The sequence below is a fragment of the Vicia villosa genome, linkage group LG3, assembly GCF_029867415.1.
Source record: "Vicia villosa cultivar HV-30 ecotype Madison, WI linkage group LG3, Vvil1.0, whole genome shotgun sequence".
NCBI lineage: Eukaryota > Viridiplantae > Streptophyta > Magnoliopsida > Fabales > Fabaceae > Vicia > Vicia villosa.
Genome location: NC_081182.1, coordinates 4649003 through 4665762, shown reverse-complemented (window position 1 = coordinate 4665762; position 16760 = coordinate 4649003). Strand labels below are relative to the sequence as shown.

Genomic DNA, 16760 nt, shown 5'->3' with positions numbered 1-16760 from the left:
TAGTTTTTGCAGTTACGCGCAGAGGTTACCCGATTTATATAAAAAAATATTCATATGATATCCTAACTCAAGCAACTATAATCAAATTTTTGTTTGTGACATATGCTACATTTTTAACAATGTTTTTATTCTAAAACAAACCTTTTCAATTTTAAATAAGTCAATATTCATGCATGTTTTCCACTTAATATTTTAAAGGAAACAAACATTTACAAAATTGTGGACAATTTATACAATTAGCTTGAGATCAGTCAATTCAAATTACATAAAGTTAAAAGAACTAAAATTTACGCCGTTAAAATATTATTTTAAAACCAAACAATCGTGATTGAAAAATGTACCATAGAAATACAACAAGTCGCAATTTTAATTATGGCTAAAAATTAATCTAAGTCAAATTTTGTAACATAATTTTAAGTTGCATTATAAGTATTTTTTCCTCCACATTTGGTTATTTATTTCCTAAGCATAGTCTTAAATATATGTCATCAAAATGACACACACAATGACCATATTATTGTTTACAAGGTTTTATACTCATGCTATTATATAATTATATGATAAATGATTATCTTAGCCCATATTGAATACATTAATTAGACCAATAAACCTCATTAGGCCTTATACATAAAAGGTTTGTATTTTCTAATGCCTTCACCCAATCCATGAATAGCTCCAACCGTTGCAGCCAATGACACAATAAAACAGAAAATGCTCAGTGTTTGAAGCCCAATCCAACGAATTGTTCCTTTTCTGATGTTTTGTTTGACTATATACATCTCCACAGGATAATAAACAACTGAAGGCCAAAATCCAACAGCACCAAGAAGGGCAATCATTGCATTGAAAAATGGCATCGCCATGGCTAAAACAGTTACCACTATTACAAAGATTGTCCTCCAAAGTAATCTAAAGTAATTGATAGTGTATTTTGTTTTGCCAAAGTTCATAGGAATCTCCCTTGTTACCAAACTTGAATTTGGCCACTTTTCCGCCGCCATCATTTCAACTATACGAAACACAGGTTGGACTAGTACCTGTCAATAACCAGTATTCTAATGTAAAGTGTAAAGTGAAGATGAAAAACAACCATATTAAATATAGTTGAAGAAGCAACGAATAACCTGAAATGCTCCCACTAGGTGGACAACTATGAAGACATTGGCCAATTCCAATAACCAGAAAGGTTTCCGAAAGCCAGAACTCATGAGTATGTTACCAGGAGTATTTGAACCAAATGCAGCATATCCAGCACATCCATTCAAGATAAAGAAAATAGTCATAATGAATAAGGCAAGTGCGTTTGCTTTCTTCATTGTTTTATTTTCTGGTGGTGATGATTTCAAACTATCTTGAATATCTACTGCAATTTGAGCATAAGTACTAGCGAGTGCAATGTCTCCTATTGCAACCAACATATTCCATGCTATATCTGATGTTCTACGATTTTCGTCATTTCCCGCAAATAATGTTGTATTGTTTATGTTTCCATTTCCTAATCAAATATAAAAAACCAACTTATATGTTAACAAATAACTAACAAATGTTAACTAACTTATAACCAAACTAACTAATAACTAATTATAATAAACAGGGCCGGCCCTGGGCCAGGGGAACCAGGCCCATAGCCCAGGACCTCCAAAAATGGGGCTTTAAAAGCTTGGGTGGTGGGCATAATAATATGATAAATGTTTTTATATATATTATTTGTTGAAAATAATTGTATCGTTGCAACATTGTCCCAGTAGTTGTTAAGTTTTCCTCTAAAACTAAGGTTGTGTATTCGATTCTTTGATATGAGGCATGTCTAATATTTTTGTTGTGTTTTCTTCAACTGCCAAAAGTTAAAAATACAATACGGCAATAGTTATAAACGGATGGAAATGCTGCACAATAATATCTAGATCTCCATCTCACTAGGAAACATTAATTGTTTTTTAAAAGAAAAAAGCAGCATTTTTCCTACAACATGATTTCATCATTCCATGAAGAATGGTTTGATCCATTATTATTTTTACATAGAAATATATATTGTTTAATTTTATTTCTATTACAATATTAATATCTAAGCAAAACTAATATTATTTTTAATTAATTTTTATAATTAAATGGATTGTGAATTAAATTATTAGATTTAAATTATTATATAATCAAAATTTAATGTTAATTGCTCAATTTTTTAGATTGGATCCATTTTTATTATTGGCCCCGGGCCTCTTAAAAGTCAGGACCGGCCCTGATAACAAATATTAACTAACTACCTCTAACAACATGGGAGTGGAATAAAAGTAATAAAGTAACAGACCTTGAATAAGAGTTGAAAGAGAAAGTCCAACTCCGATGGAAGCGTAGCCAAAAGCCATGGTGGCTGCCATGATTGAGAGAATAGATAGCTTATGAAAATTTGGAATTTGAGATAATACTATTTCAATTAGTCCAATAGCAATCATGCATGGGTTATTAGAAAAACGACATGAAGCTTCAAACCCATTCTTGCGGTAGCAATTATTTTTCATTATCGTCCTGAAAAATATACATACATACATCCATGCAATTAGTAACGTCATTTGTGCATCATTATGAAGATTTAATAGAGAATGATTAAAGAACTTACACTATACTTGTAGATGTAGTTATGATGGAACCAATTGTGACACCAGAAAGGTTGATGTACTGAACCAAACCACAAAACACATATTGTCTTCCACCTAAGTGAACTTTGACAGCTTCCATGTAAGTGGTGTTTCTTTTGCCAGTAACAGAATCTGGTGATCTATAACAATCAGCTAGAAGATTTGATGTGAAGAGTGTAACACCAGCAAAAACAAAAATGCATGATATTCCAAGGGTCCATCCCATTTGAGACATGGCCCATGGTAAGGAGAGGACGCCGGTCCCAATAACCGCGTTTATGATATGTGCGGCCGCTGTCAATACAGTTCCTGCAAATGATAATCATTTTAACACTTTTCTAAATATGTAAATGAAAAAGATCACAAACACAACTACTCAAATTTCACTTTTTATATTTATTGAATAATTAAATTTTTTTTGTAAGCAAGGATATATTATAGTAGAGAACTAAGGGTTCTCAAAACCTGTTTACACAAGAACGGGAAAACCCCGCCAAAAGAGAAATTACAAATCAATTAGAATTACGAAAGGTATAACAAAGGATCTTTGTTAAATTCGTAAAAACTACTAATGGAATGAGTAATTTCTCCTATAAAACTTCATTTCCAAACCAAAGATTTTATACCCCATACCGTATTATTCACATTCCAACATTCACCTCTAAAGCATATATCATTCCTAGTTAACCAAAGGAACCTAATAGTAGCTAACCAAATCACTCATATTTTTCCTCCTTTCACTTTCTTTTTTTTACAAAAATGGGACCAAACCATGAAACTTGATAAACATTCTTCTTCTAACTCACCATCCTCCTTCCCTATCCAAACCGCCACCTCCCTCCACACCAACTCCATCGAGTTACACCCTAAGAAAAAATAATCTCTACTTTCCGGGTCAATACTGCAAAAAACACATTTAGTATTTTCCAAAGACAAAGCAATTTTCCAATTTACCAATAAATCCTTCGTTGGTAACCTATTCACAAAAAGCCTCCAATCAAAAGCTTTAATTTTGAAAGGTACATCTATGTTCCAAATCAAGGCTAAAGCAATATCATTTTTATTTGGCGGACCATACGGAATATTTCTACTCGCATAATTGCTATAACAAGAAGCAACCGAAAAGGATTCATCCGTCGTTAGATCCCAAATGCCATCCTTCAACTCTAAAATCATCCCGCACCCATCAATGAAATTACGAAATGAATGATTAATGTATGAAGTCTATATGACCAGATATATTAATTATTCAGTGAATCTTAAAAAGTAAAATTAACTTATATAGACTAATACATTAATCATTCAATGAACTTAAAAAATGAAATTTATTTATAATATAGGATGGAAAGATATTTGTTTTTATCATTAATAAATAAGGACATGATCAAAATTAAGCTAAAAATTAAGATGAAGTAAAAAAAAAGGAAAAAAATGAAATTGGAAGATGCAAAAAGCAAATAAAGTGACCACAATTATTTTTCGGTAAGTAGAGAGGTCAAAGCTACATTAAAATAATTATTTAAAAAATTATCTATTTATAATTAAATAGAGAGTATTGAAGATTTATTAATTTCCTCTCTTAATAATTAAAATACTAAATATGACTAATGATAAATTTCAATTATAAAAATAAAAATAAATTAAAAATGATCTCTCTATATTAATCACATTTATATTATTAAATATATTTGTTGAGTCAAAAAACAATATTTTCTTTTCTTTTATCTCAACACTATTTTACTAAAACAAAGACTAATTCTTGTTCCGAGATTTAAGAAAATAGAATCTGAAATATTTATATAAAAGAATTTAATTAAAATGTATTATCAATTAATTATAACCACTAATTTTTTATTTTTTATTTTTTGTAATTTTTTATTTTTATTTTAACTTCCCTTGAAATAATATATTTTAATTTTAATTTTACATTGTCATTTAATAAAAAGAATTTACACCATATATAAAAAGTAATTATATTTTAATAGTATCAAGATTTAAAATGGAAATTAAATATTAATTTTATGAAAAGTTACATAAGAAACTTATGAAATAGACAAAGATAAATACTTTACTTCTCCTTCACTGTTAAGGTAAAAAAAAAAAATTATACAGCTGTTAACACATAATCATAGTTATTTATAAAAGAGAATTTATCTAATTATAATCTATCTTGGAAAATCGAATTTTTAGTCCTTTATGTGAGTCAAAACTATAAACAACATTTTCATGAACAAGAACAAGAATTTTAGATAACTAAAATGGTGAAAAGTAGTTGACTATATGTAAAAAAACAAATAAGAAATTGGTTTAGTGATTACCCTTTTGAAGATACTTAGCTTAGTGGTTGTCCTTTTCCCAAATGGCAATTCATAAAATACATCAAAGATTAAAGATAAATCCACAACCAAACAAATATTCAATGAATATAAAAAAGTGTAAGTTCATGCATATAAAATAAAAGGCAAATTCATGAATCCAAATTTTTTAATTTTATTTCCTTTTTACTTAGAAATCAACTTTTTACTTCTTTTTTTTTAATAAAAAAATTAAATTAAATTAAAGAAAAAAAAAAGCAGACCAAACCTTAAAAATCGATGCATTCAATGATAATTACGCATACAATAATAAAATGCATTCACTAATAATTACGCATATAATAATAATTCTCATATTTGAACTGCATTTTGGATATTAAGTACTAAAAAAATTCTTAAAATAACTTTACCGTTGATTTAAGATAAATTAGAATTATCACAATTTTATTAATTTGAATCTGCGACATCTAATTTATTTAATTCTAAAAGATCTAAAAGAAGAAATTCTGATCACTAGACTATGTTAAAAAAAAATCACAATTTCACCCTAAAAAAAAAGCATAGAGATCATAAAAGGTGTGCAAAATTCACTGGTTGGTGAAACAAGTAGAGCTATTTACAAAGATCATAAAAAAACAAATGCATGGAGAAGATATAAGAGAGAAATAATACCAGTTCTTTTGGGTCTTCCATCATCATCAAGAAGAGAATTTGGATCATTTGCAACACCATTTTCAAGTGCTATGATATCTTTCTTCATTTTGAAACCTGACACAATCTAAAAAGGTTATTATATAGAAGAAAATATGAATAAGTAACAATGGAGTAAAATAAATGTGATGAAGATGGTGAAGAATGCAGTGATATATAATATAGTGTGAGAAAGAAGTAAATGAAACCTGATGGGAAACAATGACGCTAAGTTTAGTTCAATTCAGTTTATCGAGGGAATGGATACAAGACTAATGTTGCTTTCATTTATTAGTATTTATGGTCTTGTTATTCTAAATGTGTCTAGTCAAAGTAGGGTGCAATCAAATTATCTATTCTAAATCATATTTTAAATTAAGGATTTGGGCTCTAGTAGAAAAATAGCTTCTATTAAGGGTGAATTGTTCAAATATCATTCGGGTTTGATTTTTGGTGGAAACAAGACTTGATCAGTGAGTCGTCTCTTTGAACCATTAAACCAAATTAATCAGTCCACTATATAAATCGGAATTGATTGGCTAAACTCAAAAAAAAATTATTTATTCTATTTTTAATATTTTTTGGGTCAAGAAATAACTTTATTGATAACCAAAAAACAATGAAGAACAAGTGATCTAACAAGATCCAACTATAGCCTAAAAACCAAAAAAACCATTAGAAGTACATTAAACCATCAGCAGATTACTAATATGAGGCCTAAGTTTGACCTTAGGCCAGCAGCGATAAACCACAGTGTCAATGATTTTGGAAACCACTTTTTGGACCTCCACAGCTTCTCCAAAGACCATTTGATTGCAGTACTTCCAACCTTCATGCACAGATTTTGTAAAAGCACACACCAGAATTTTAGACTTAACTCCTTTCTTACCACACTCTCCTAACATCCCATTAAATTCATTCTCCCAATTTCCCGGACTCCGATTAATGCCCATCCAGGTGAGGACTTTGTACCAAATAATTCTCATCGCTTGACACTCAAACAATAGGTGGCTTTGAGTTTCAACTTCCTGACAGAAATGGCAAGTATTATGATTCAGCATATTAATCACATAAGGTCTGGCATAGTTGTTGAACATGATTCTCTTCCACATTACATCTTGCACAGCCTCACACAAAGCAAAATACATTCTCCGAGCAGTGTACTTACCATGTTGCATCATCCTTTGCCATTCCTGCATATCCCTAACAGCATCTCTAGCTTTGAGAAGGCTCTTCATGATCCACGAGCTAGTTTTCTTCATTTGGACATGCATAATATCTCGCCCTTTAATGTAGTAGCTATGAATCCACAGACTATCATCTTTCCCCGAAAGATTCCAAATGTGCCTAGTCAGGCAGGCCCTGTTCCAGTTATACAAAGCAATGATATTTAAGCCACCCCTGTTCTTTGGAGTACACACCTTTTGCCACGATACAGGAGATTTCCTGGTAATAGTATCAGTCCCCGACCATAGAAAGGACCTGCAAATAGCCTCCACCCTCCCAATGACAGCTTTAGGAATGGGGAGACATTGAAGCCAAAAATTGCTAATGGAAAAAAGAACACTCTTTATCAACTGAATCCGCCTAGCAAAGCTCAAAAGCCTGGAACTCCAATGTCGGATCCTGCAAACGACTTTGTCAACTAGAGTGATACAATTCTGCACAGACAACTTTTTACTAGATAGCGGAATACCCAAACATGTAAAGGGGAGAGGACCCTCTACAAAGGATGTGGCTTTCAAGATATCCCTTTTGACATGATCCTCTACATTACCAAAATAAGTTTTACACTTAGTTGATTGAGAGAAAGTATGGAAAGCTCTCATAACCTGCTGCACTGAGTCCACATCACCTCTAGAGAACAATAACAAATCATCTGCAAAACTGAGGTTCACAATCTTAAGTTTTTTACATTTTGAATGATACTTAAACTTCTTATTATAATCAAGCTGCTGGAGGATTCTGTTTAGGTACTCCATCACTAGGACAAACAAGAGAGGAGACAAGGGATCCCCTTGTCTCAAACCCCTACAAGCCTGTAAGTTATCAGAAATAGCACGGTTAACCTTGTACCTGTAGGAAATTCTATTTTTAATATTTAATATTATGAATTTATCTTTTACCAGCTAAATGTTAACAAGTTCCATGGATATTTTTTTAAATTCTTGAAAAAGTTAAGTTTTAAATATATATATATATATATATATATATATATATATATATATATATATATATATATATATATATATATATATATATATATATATATATATATATATATATATTTAATGTATTAAAAATTTAAAAAATTGATTTTTCTAAAAATATATTCTTTATTTAAAAACTTTAAAGAGTAGTGAATTTTTTTGTAAAAATAGTTTCTTTATTTTATTTATTTATTAATTCAAATCAATGTTATATAAAATATTTGATGTAAAATAAATGAAAAAATCTGATAAAAATAATAATTTTAAAATAAATTGATATACGATTTAGTCAAAAGCCTTTAATATTGATAAATAATGAGGTGTTCTAACTGAAACTGAAATAATGCATGTGTGTTTGGAACCACGGTGTAAATATTTAATTTTAATAGAATTGAATTTGATAAAATTGATTTTAGTTGAGTTTGGTAAAATTTATTTATATCTGGGATATATTTGTATAAATGTGAGTCGAACATCAAATTTCGATAAAAAATCATGTTTAAATTCAAAAACTACAAATTTTAACTTTAAAGTGAATTATTTTTTTATACACAAAATCAATTTTAATTTAAATAAACCAAACACGTCAAAATTACTTTAGAATCAATTTTATATCATTAAAATTATTTTTGCATCTTTCAGAAACTAAATAATTAACCAAGAATTTGAGTTTAAATCTTGTGAAAAAAAACTTAACTAAAAAAGAAAAAGTTATTAAAAATGGTCAGTCAAATTCTAGAAAAAAATCTCACATTTTAAAAATATGCTATTTAGAGATTAATTTAAAATCTAAATATTAAAAAGTTATTAATCAATTTATATATTAATTGGTCTCTAATTTGATCGTTAATTTCTTTAACCCATTTTTATTGTATAGCGATAAAAAAAATCAATTAGAATTCTTTTTTTTAATATAATTAAAATATGAATCATAGATCTAAAGATTTAGAAACTTACCAATTGAAGTGATTGAGTAGCTTTTGAATGTGATTGAGTAGCTTTTGAGTAGCTTTGATGTAGACTTGAAACTTGGTTTTGCAAAAAAACTTAAGAGAGGAAGTTTGATGGTGATTTAGGGTAAAAATGAATAGGGGAGGGGCTGTTTTGTTTAATCTGCAAAACGCGCAGTATTTCGGAAATGCACTTCCGAAATGCTGTTTTCAAAAATGCATTTCCGAAATAAGACGAATTTGAAGAAAAAAATGCGTTTTCTGAGATGCATCTCCGAAAACAGCATTTTTTTGCATTTCGGAAATGCATTTCCGAAGTTAAGGTGATATGTGTGTGGGTTCTTTCACTTATAAAGTGTTCATTCTTTTCTTTTTAACCAATGTGAGACTTCTTAGTAGCATTGTTTGAAATCTTAGTCAAGAAAATGCATTTTTTAGTGAGTTTATAGGAGGAATCTTGGCTATGGAGCATGCTCTTACTCTTCAATAATCCCCACCTTATTTTTCGAAGTGTTACCATAGTTTAAATTTCTAGTTGTTTAATTCTTTCGCTTTTTCACCTGTTCACTTAATTTTTTGTAGGCACATAAAATTCTCTTAACCATAACATCCACTATTCCAATATAAGTGTGCTTATATTCCATTATACAAAGTGAATTCTCCTTTCATGAACTAACTTCTTTATCCACACCCGTTCACAAAAATGTGAGAACTCTTACTTATTTTTCTTATAACTGGGCGGAGATGCAAAAAGCCCTTGTTGTTTTAACACTTTATTCAAGCCATATAGCGTGTCGTATACAGGAAACGACCTAGAACTCACATTATTTCGTAGTTGATCCATATCATAGAGATTCGAAAAAAGTTTTATGTTGTCTGTCGAATGCCTAACACAACTCTCTCCTTTTATCCAGACTTGAAACCGACTATGTATAAAAAAACTAACCTAAGCAAGATTAATTGTGAAACTTTAATTATTTAAAAAATATATATTATAAAATTTCGTCAAGATATTCGAGGAATTTTCTCTTAAAGACACATTTTATTCTCTAAGAATCCATGCCTCTCGAAAATATCAATGCCAGATTACAATTTTGTTGTAGTGAATTTTCTCTATATCTATCACAATAACTTGATGGAGAAGATACGAAAATGTGTTTGTTAGTTTTTTGATATCTTAGAATAACACTGTTACATTTTATTTGTGCGACAAATTTTTAAATAATATTACTGTTTATACATGAAGAGTTTATATTTTGTGATATTCTTACAAATTCCATGAATGGCGCCAATTCCAGCACATGCTGAAATCATAAAACACACAAAACTCAATAATTGGAGTACACACCACTTCAATGAAAATCTGTTGATTTGTTTCTGAGATATATGCATTTGTATTGGGAAGAAGATGACGAGTGGCCAAAACCCAAATGCTCCAAGCAAAGAGAGAAACTCGTTGAAAAATGGCATTGCCATGGCCATAACCGTGGCCATTATCACAAATATCGTCCTCCAAATTAACCGAAACATGTTGATGTTGAATGAAAAGGAGCAAATTTTGTTTGCGTATTCCTTATTTATGAAACTCGAGCGTGGCCACTTCATATTAGCACCCATCTCAACTATACGAAATAATGGTTGAGCTAACACCTGCATCATAATATAAACATCGCTTGTTATACCATTATCAAATCGTATATCTAACATATCAATAAGAGAAAAATCCAAAGATATTTACCTGATATGCTCCCACCATGTGAATTATAATGCAAACATTCCCTAAGGAAACCAACCAGAAGGGCTCATAAAATCCAAAGCCTGTGAGGATGTTCCCTGGAGTATGATCACCAAATGCAGCATAACCAAGTGAAGCGCATAGGAGAAAAAGTGTTGTCATTGTTATGATCCCTAACACATTTGCCTTTTTCATTTGTTTGCTTTCTGGTGGATATGACTTCAACGTGTCCTAAAAAAAAACATATACATAAATAGAAAAATCTCTTAAAATGTGTGATAGAGAATATTGTTGAAGTCTAGTTAGTAAGGTGTGTCTGCGCGCGGGCGCGTTGTTACCATTATATCGTAAACAACGGTAGAATAAGTGCATGCAAGTGCAATGTTTCCCAATGCAGTTAAAATCTTCCAAACTTTTTCTTCTCTCGATAATCCTGGTCCTACTTTTACTCCAGACCAACTTGTTGGTTCTCCTTTCCCTATTTACCACCAAATAAAATACTTTAATAGTATAGTAAATACATAATTATAGTGAACGATTTAACGACAAATTTGATAATTTTGGTGAAAGGGTTTATACCTGATATCACAGCGACTAGAGAGAGTCCACTTCCGATTAATGCATATCCAAAAGAACTAATAGCAGCAATAATTGATATCAATGTTAACTTATGGAAATTTGGGATCTGAGACAGGAAAATCTGAACAATCCCAAAACCAATTATATAAGGATTATTTGAAAACTTGCAATAAGCTCCATGTCCATTTTTGTGGAAGCAGATTACTTTCTTTATAGCTCTGTCACATAAAATCATTATCATAAATTAGATGAAAAATAAATGAACTCATAAAATTAGAGTAAAGTTCTACCAAGAGATCAATGAAATAACATACACCATGCTTGTGGAGGAAGTTATAGTATATCCAACTGTAAGACCTGCAAGTTTTCCATATTGGATCAATCCACAAAACACGTGCATTGTTCCACCTAGGTATGCATGCACAGCTTGCATGTAAGTGTAGTTTCTTTTACCATTAACTGGATCCGGATATCTATAACAATCAGCTATAAGATTGTAAGTGTAAATGGAAATGGATGAAAATGTGATCATAATGGTTATGCCAGCTATCCATCCAAGTTGAGCGATTGCCCATGCTAGAGCCAAAACTCCTGCTCCCACTACCACTGTTATAACGTGTGTTGTTGCCGTCAACACATTCCCTAAAATAAAAAATATCCAATAAAAAAATGCATGAAATATTTCTATATGATTTAATGGTATCTAACAAATCATGTGTCATTCAACATTGTACTATACATTTAGATATATGTTGTTAGTGCTATACATTGGGCCTATAATAAGCTTCCATGAGCTTTAGTAAGTTAGATTTGATCTACTTCTTGAATATTCTTCCTCAACCTAATTTGAGGATGAGTTGAGTGGAGTCACACATAGTCATGTTGATTGGTGAGGATGTCAACACATCTATAATGACTAGGAACATGATTAACAATGATTTGCTTGTTGAACACTTTTTTTTTTTAAAAAGGAGTCCAATTTCATGTGTTTGGCACAAGCATGAAAGACATGGTTGTGAGCAAGTGCCATAGTGCATTCAAGGTGAATCAAAGTGGTGGTGGATTTATTGATATCAATTGTCTGGTTTTAATGATGAAAACTTATGATATACAACGATATTTAATGAAGTCTTTTTTTTCTTAAAGATAGCTTCAGTGGTTGAAGATGCTCTTCGTACAAAGATGTTTTTATCAATTTATCCTTTTGAATATGCTCTTTTTTAAATGCCTAGGAGATCAAGTCATCTCTTTGAAATCAACAATGTTGTCCAATGACATTCAAATGAATACTTATGTTTCAAGTTTCTTCGGTGATTTGGTTTCTCTAAAATCAACTTGAGCACATCTCTGGCCTCATTGAGCCATAGATACAAATTTCTTGTGTGATGCTAAATTCAAAATTTTTGGAAGTGTAAAAGCTCACATAGTCGTGTTTGTCTAAGTGACCAGAGTCTTGTAAAGACACAAGGATATTTCTGCAATTACTAAGGTAAAATCACACACACACTTCTTTTAGAAGACTTTCTTAATTCACTACTACAAATAATACATTTTATGACAAAGCTTTCACCTCACCACAAAAAACGATGTATAACTCCAAGACGCGCTTTTTTTTTTAAATATCATCTATATCCTCGGTTTTTTAATATAACTGAGGGGAAACTATATCAGAACATGCTTCAAATCTCAAAAATGCAGTTTATGTTTTTATTTCTTTTAAAGTGGCGTCTTTCTTTTTATTTTATTTATTATTTGTACATTAAATGATCTATTCCTTCAGTTTCTGTAATAATCGAGGGGTTAGATAATAAGATTTTAATATAAAAGCACTCGTTAATTAAGTTTTACTTTAAACATGACTCATCTATAGTAGCTTCAAACTCGTACAAATCATTCTTTGGGATGGATTGCTAGACAGAAAAAATCTTTAAGGTTTTGTGTTGTATGTTGTTTTTCTAACACCAACCTTGAATAAAACATTTTTTCCACTCTTGCAATCTATATTACATAATAGTGTTGTTGTTGTTGTTTTCACCTCTTACAAGATCATTGTTATATTTTGGAATAATCTTCCTATGATGTCAATCAAAAAAAACACTCTATAATTTAATGCTTTCCTCGATGGACAATATTGAAAAATATATTCTTAAAATATGAATTGTTTTGCATGGCGTAGATGAATGTTGATAGCTAATGGTTAATGGGATTTTTTGTAGTAGTAGAAGATCAAGAGAGTTATATGAATTATCATATGAACTTTGAGCCATAGCTGCGGGTGACCTGTAGTCTCTTTTGAAGCGATGGAAATTGAATTAAGCATTATAGCTAAATTTATTACTAACATGGCATGAAGGGAACTACAGACATCGTGTCCTTTACCACCACAACCACCACAATCAGAGTTCTTGTCTCTTTCGCCATTGAACTCATTTGACTTATTTGACTATGTATCATCATTAGGGGTGGTAAAACAGGTTCGGCCTATTGGGAAAATTCATTTTTCCTGCACTTTAGTGTGGGGCAGGTTAAAGGTTTAAGCCCTCACACTTTAATGAAATCGTCTGCCCCATCTAGGGATGGCAACGGGGCGGGTTGGGACGACTTTAAGCACACCCAGACTCGCACCCGTCACCCAGACCCGCACCCGCCCCCAAATTCGGTCGGGCTAATATTTGTTCCCCCGCCTCCAACAAGACACGGATTTTCCCGCACCCGCCCGAATAAAATTTTAATTTTTTTATAATTTATACCTTTTTTAATAAAAATAAAAATCAATAATTAAACTAAATAATTGATTATTTTAAAAGCATTTTTTATTTTTTACATTTTTATTTAAATTGTATTTTCAAAAATAAATTTTAATAAACATGATATTATAACATTAAAAAGTGCAAATGAGTAATAAAACTATTAAAAATAAATTAAATATAGTTGACGGGTACAGCGTGAGCCAAGGTTTTAGGCCCACATCCTTAACTATGTTCGTCCTGCTCTATTTTTTTGCAGACTTTTGCAGAACGAATTTAAACAGGGTGGACATGTATGTTTGCCAACCCTAATCATCATAGTTATGGTGGATGGGCTTTGTATTGTGATAAAGAGAATGATTTGTATTTGATGCAAGACTAATGAAGATGATGATAGTTTTTGAATCCTTCAAGTCTTCTCTCATGTCCAAGTTATACTTAAGTGTGAAATTTTAATTTTCTTATATAACGCACATGTTAAAGGTATTATAATTAAAAAAAATTATATATAAATTAATAGTCTTTGTAGGTAAGTGTCAAATAAGTATATAAATTAATTGTGATAACTCGTATATAAAGCATAATCACCTTTCAAAATGATAATTAAATATAGGTGGATGTTTATTTATCCAACACAAAAAATTAAGTAAAATTACTTTAGAGTAAAATATTTAAAATAAATAAAAAAAAACACATATATATATATATATATATATATATATATATATATATATATATATATATATATATATATATATATTATTGTGTGCTCCAAAGTTTTTAATGATTTCTCTCTGGTTCCGTGGATTATTAGATCCCGTTGGCTTAATTGTGTTGCGTATACTCGCACTATTGAATTCATGATATCCCATTTTTATAGGGAGGCCAATTTTTGTGCTGATTTTCTAGTGGACATTGGATATTCTTTGCGCGGTTATTATTGGTTCTCTTATGTTCATTCTACTATCGCTAAGGATTACCTCTTAGATAAGGAGGGTACCCCTAAACTTAAGCTTTACTTTTAAAAAGGGGTTTGGTTTGGTTCTCTTGTGTACCTTGTTATCCTTTTTATTTTAATTAATTCTTCAGTTTAAAAAAAGTGTACTCCAAAGTTGTTAGTGTATTTTCTAGAAAACATCTTTATAAGGAACATTTTAGTTTTGTTTTTACATCACAACATAAAGGTATAAAAAAGATGTGTAGGAAAAGGTCATAAGCTTCTGAAATGCCAATTAAGAAAGAAGAAAAAAGAAAGATATGCTGAACTCAGATGATATAGAATGCATATATACCAGTTCTCTTTATTCTTCCATCATCATCAACTTCCTCATTTGAGTACTCTTTGATAGACACAATCTTTTCACCCTCCATTTACACACAGACTAATTAATTAATTAATTAATCTCAATACCCTGTCAACAATTATAGCTTCCAATTAGCATCAAAAACAAATTTGGAAAATATTATTTTGAAAAAAAAAAAAAGAAATTTGATGTCTAACATTCAATAAATCATAATTTTTTATTTTTTTATTCATTTCTCTTACTTTAACATTCATACAAAAAATGTCATTTAATAGCAATAATATTACTTATTCCATTAAACTTTACTCAAACTATTCTAAAATGATTGATTCAGTTTTTTTTTTTTAATATTACAAAATAACAAATATTTTAAATTCAACATTAAACTTTTAATTATACTATCTAAGTAATATGATTTACATAACTCTCAAATTAATATCTTTCAATTTACATATTTATAATAGAAGTGAGAAGACAAATATATGATCAAATACTTTAATAAAAAATACAATTATATATTTTGTTAGTTTGTGAGAATTTCTTAAAATTAGTTGATTTATATACATTGAAGAAAATAATAATAATTAATTTTAAAGAAAAACTCATAACATGTTCTAAAAATAAAAGTTATTTATCATGTTACCTGTTCTCCAGTGAGTTTAGCAGTGATTAGCCCTTCTGTTGTTCTTCTTCTTGATTCTATTTCTTTTCCTCTTTCTTTCAATCTCTTCTATCTCCTCTGAAATGAATTTTGACTCCCACTACTTCATTGTGCAGAAAATGGTTACTTGTTATAATATGGTATGATAATAATTATGTTATGCAAAATTTCAATTTGCCCTTATTTTAAATATTGACACTCCTAGTCCTATATTAATTTTATTGTTCAGTATGCATGTGTGTATAATTACTACCATACATTAACCATGCATTATTTGAGGGACCATTGCATTTTGTTTTGAAAACAACACCTATCCTAATAAGAGTAAAAAGTCTTTGAAAATTGAAATAATCTAACCAAACAGAACACAGGCAATGAAATATTTGCATCATCTTACTAATTAAAAAATTATTACAAACTAAAAGATATTTTTAAATTTTCAATACAATATTAATTTTTAAAATATATTATTTAATTAATATTATTCTAATAACTTTAAATACTTTAATAAAAATACAATTCTATATCTTGTTAGTTTGTGTGAATTTGTTAATTAAATTAGTTGCTTTATATGGGAGAAAATAATAAGACTTAATTTTAAAAAAAAAAAACTCGTAACATACTCCAAAAACAGTATCCAGACTTTTCAAAAATTACCTATTCTCCAGTGAATTTGACAATGATTGACCCTTCTCTTCTCTTGTTGTTCTGCTTGATTCTGTTTCTCTTTCTCTTCCTTTCAATCTCTTCTATCTGCTCTGAAATGAATTTTGATTTCTACTACTCCATTGGTCTAATTCACAAAATGATTACACTTATTCTCATATGATATTATATCATATAAGAATGAAGAATATCATAGAAAATTCCAAATTGCCCCTTCTTGTTTTACAAGTTGACACAAATACATCAACACAAATTATGTAAGACACGTGT

At 29.9% G+C, this 16760-nt stretch overlaps 3 protein-coding genes across 7 annotated transcripts; all 3 read right to left on the bottom strand.

Annotated features, from left to right (window-relative positions):
- Positions 1 to 424: 424 nt before the first annotated feature.
- On the bottom strand, positions 425 to 5976 carry LOC131654789 (amino acid permease 1-like). Of its 2 annotated transcripts, XM_058924720.1 has the most exons (6): positions 5848 to 5976; positions 5621 to 5716; positions 2615 to 2942; positions 2306 to 2523; positions 1125 to 1495; positions 425 to 1037 (listed from the first exon to the last, which is right to left on the bottom strand). In XM_058924720.1, the coding sequence occupies exons 2-6, from the start codon at positions 5706 to 5708 to the stop codon at positions 615 to 617; spliced, it is 1428 nt and encodes a 475-aa protein (XP_058780703.1). In that variant the 5' UTR covers positions 5709 to 5716; positions 5848 to 5976; the 3' UTR covers positions 425 to 614. The 2 variants fall into 2 exon arrangements, with proteins under 2 accessions (XP_058780703.1, XP_058780704.1); XM_058924721.1 differs by lacking the exon at positions 5848 to 5976 and having other exon boundaries at positions 5621 to 5829.
- Positions 5977 to 6324: 348 nt separating this feature from the next.
- Positions 6325 to 7620, bottom strand: LOC131657447 (uncharacterized). Its single transcript, XM_058926845.1, has one exon. It carries the CDS (start codon positions 7618 to 7620, stop codon positions 6325 to 6327), a length of 1296 nt encoding a protein of 431 aa, XP_058782828.1.
- Positions 7621 to 9882: 2262 nt separating this feature from the next.
- LOC131660118 (amino acid permease 8-like) lies at positions 9883 to 16756 on the bottom strand. 4 transcript variants are annotated; one of them, XM_058929265.1, is made up of 9 exons: positions 16482 to 16756; positions 15807 to 15927; positions 15152 to 15271; positions 11566 to 11754; positions 11427 to 11469; positions 11113 to 11330; positions 10872 to 11011; positions 10537 to 10764; positions 9883 to 10448 (listed from the first exon to the last, which is right to left on the bottom strand). In XM_058929265.1, the coding sequence occupies exons 3-9, from the start codon at positions 15228 to 15230 to the stop codon at positions 10026 to 10028; spliced, it is 1320 nt and encodes a 439-aa protein (XP_058785248.1). In that variant the 5' UTR covers positions 15231 to 15271; positions 15807 to 15927; positions 16482 to 16756; the 3' UTR covers positions 9883 to 10025. The 4 variants fall into 4 exon arrangements, with proteins under 4 accessions (XP_058785248.1, XP_058785247.1, XP_058785244.1 ...); XM_058929264.1 differs by having other exon boundaries at positions 9886 to 10448; positions 11427 to 11754; positions 15807 to 15902; positions 16482 to 16753; XM_058929261.1 differs by having other exon boundaries at positions 9887 to 10448; positions 11427 to 11754; positions 16482 to 16753.
- Positions 16757 to 16760: the final 4 nt, after the last annotated feature.

Excerpts from the sequence above, each read along its gene's own strand:
- LOC131654789 (XM_058924720.1), bottom strand. The coding sequence starts at position 5,708 with ATGAAGAAAGATATCATAGCACTTGAAAATGGTGTTGCAAATGATCCA. Across the intron at positions 2,943-5,620 it reads TGGAAGACCCAAAAGAACTG|GAACTGTATTGACAGCGGCC; the intron begins GTATTATTTCTC and ends TATCATTTGCAG. Across the intron at positions 1,496-2,305 it reads TCTTTCAACTCTTATTCAAG|GAAATGGAAACATAAACAAT; the intron begins GTCTGTTACTTT and ends ATATTTGATTAG.
- LOC131657447 (XM_058926845.1), bottom strand. The coding sequence starts at position 7,620 with ATGGAGTACCTAAACAGAATCCTCCAGCAGCTTGATTATAATAAGAAG.
- LOC131660118 (XM_058929264.1), bottom strand. The coding sequence starts at position 15,230 with ATGGAGGGTGAAAAGATTGTGTCTATCAAAGAGTACTCAAATGAGGAA. Across the intron at positions 11,755-15,151 it reads TGGAAGAATAAAGAGAACTG|GGAATGTGTTGACGGCAACA; the intron begins GTATATATGCAT and ends TTTTTATTTTAG. Across the intron at positions 11,331-11,426 it reads ACTTCCTCCACAAGCATGGT|AGCTATAAAGAAAGTAATCT; the intron begins GTATGTTATTTC and ends TTTATGTGACAG.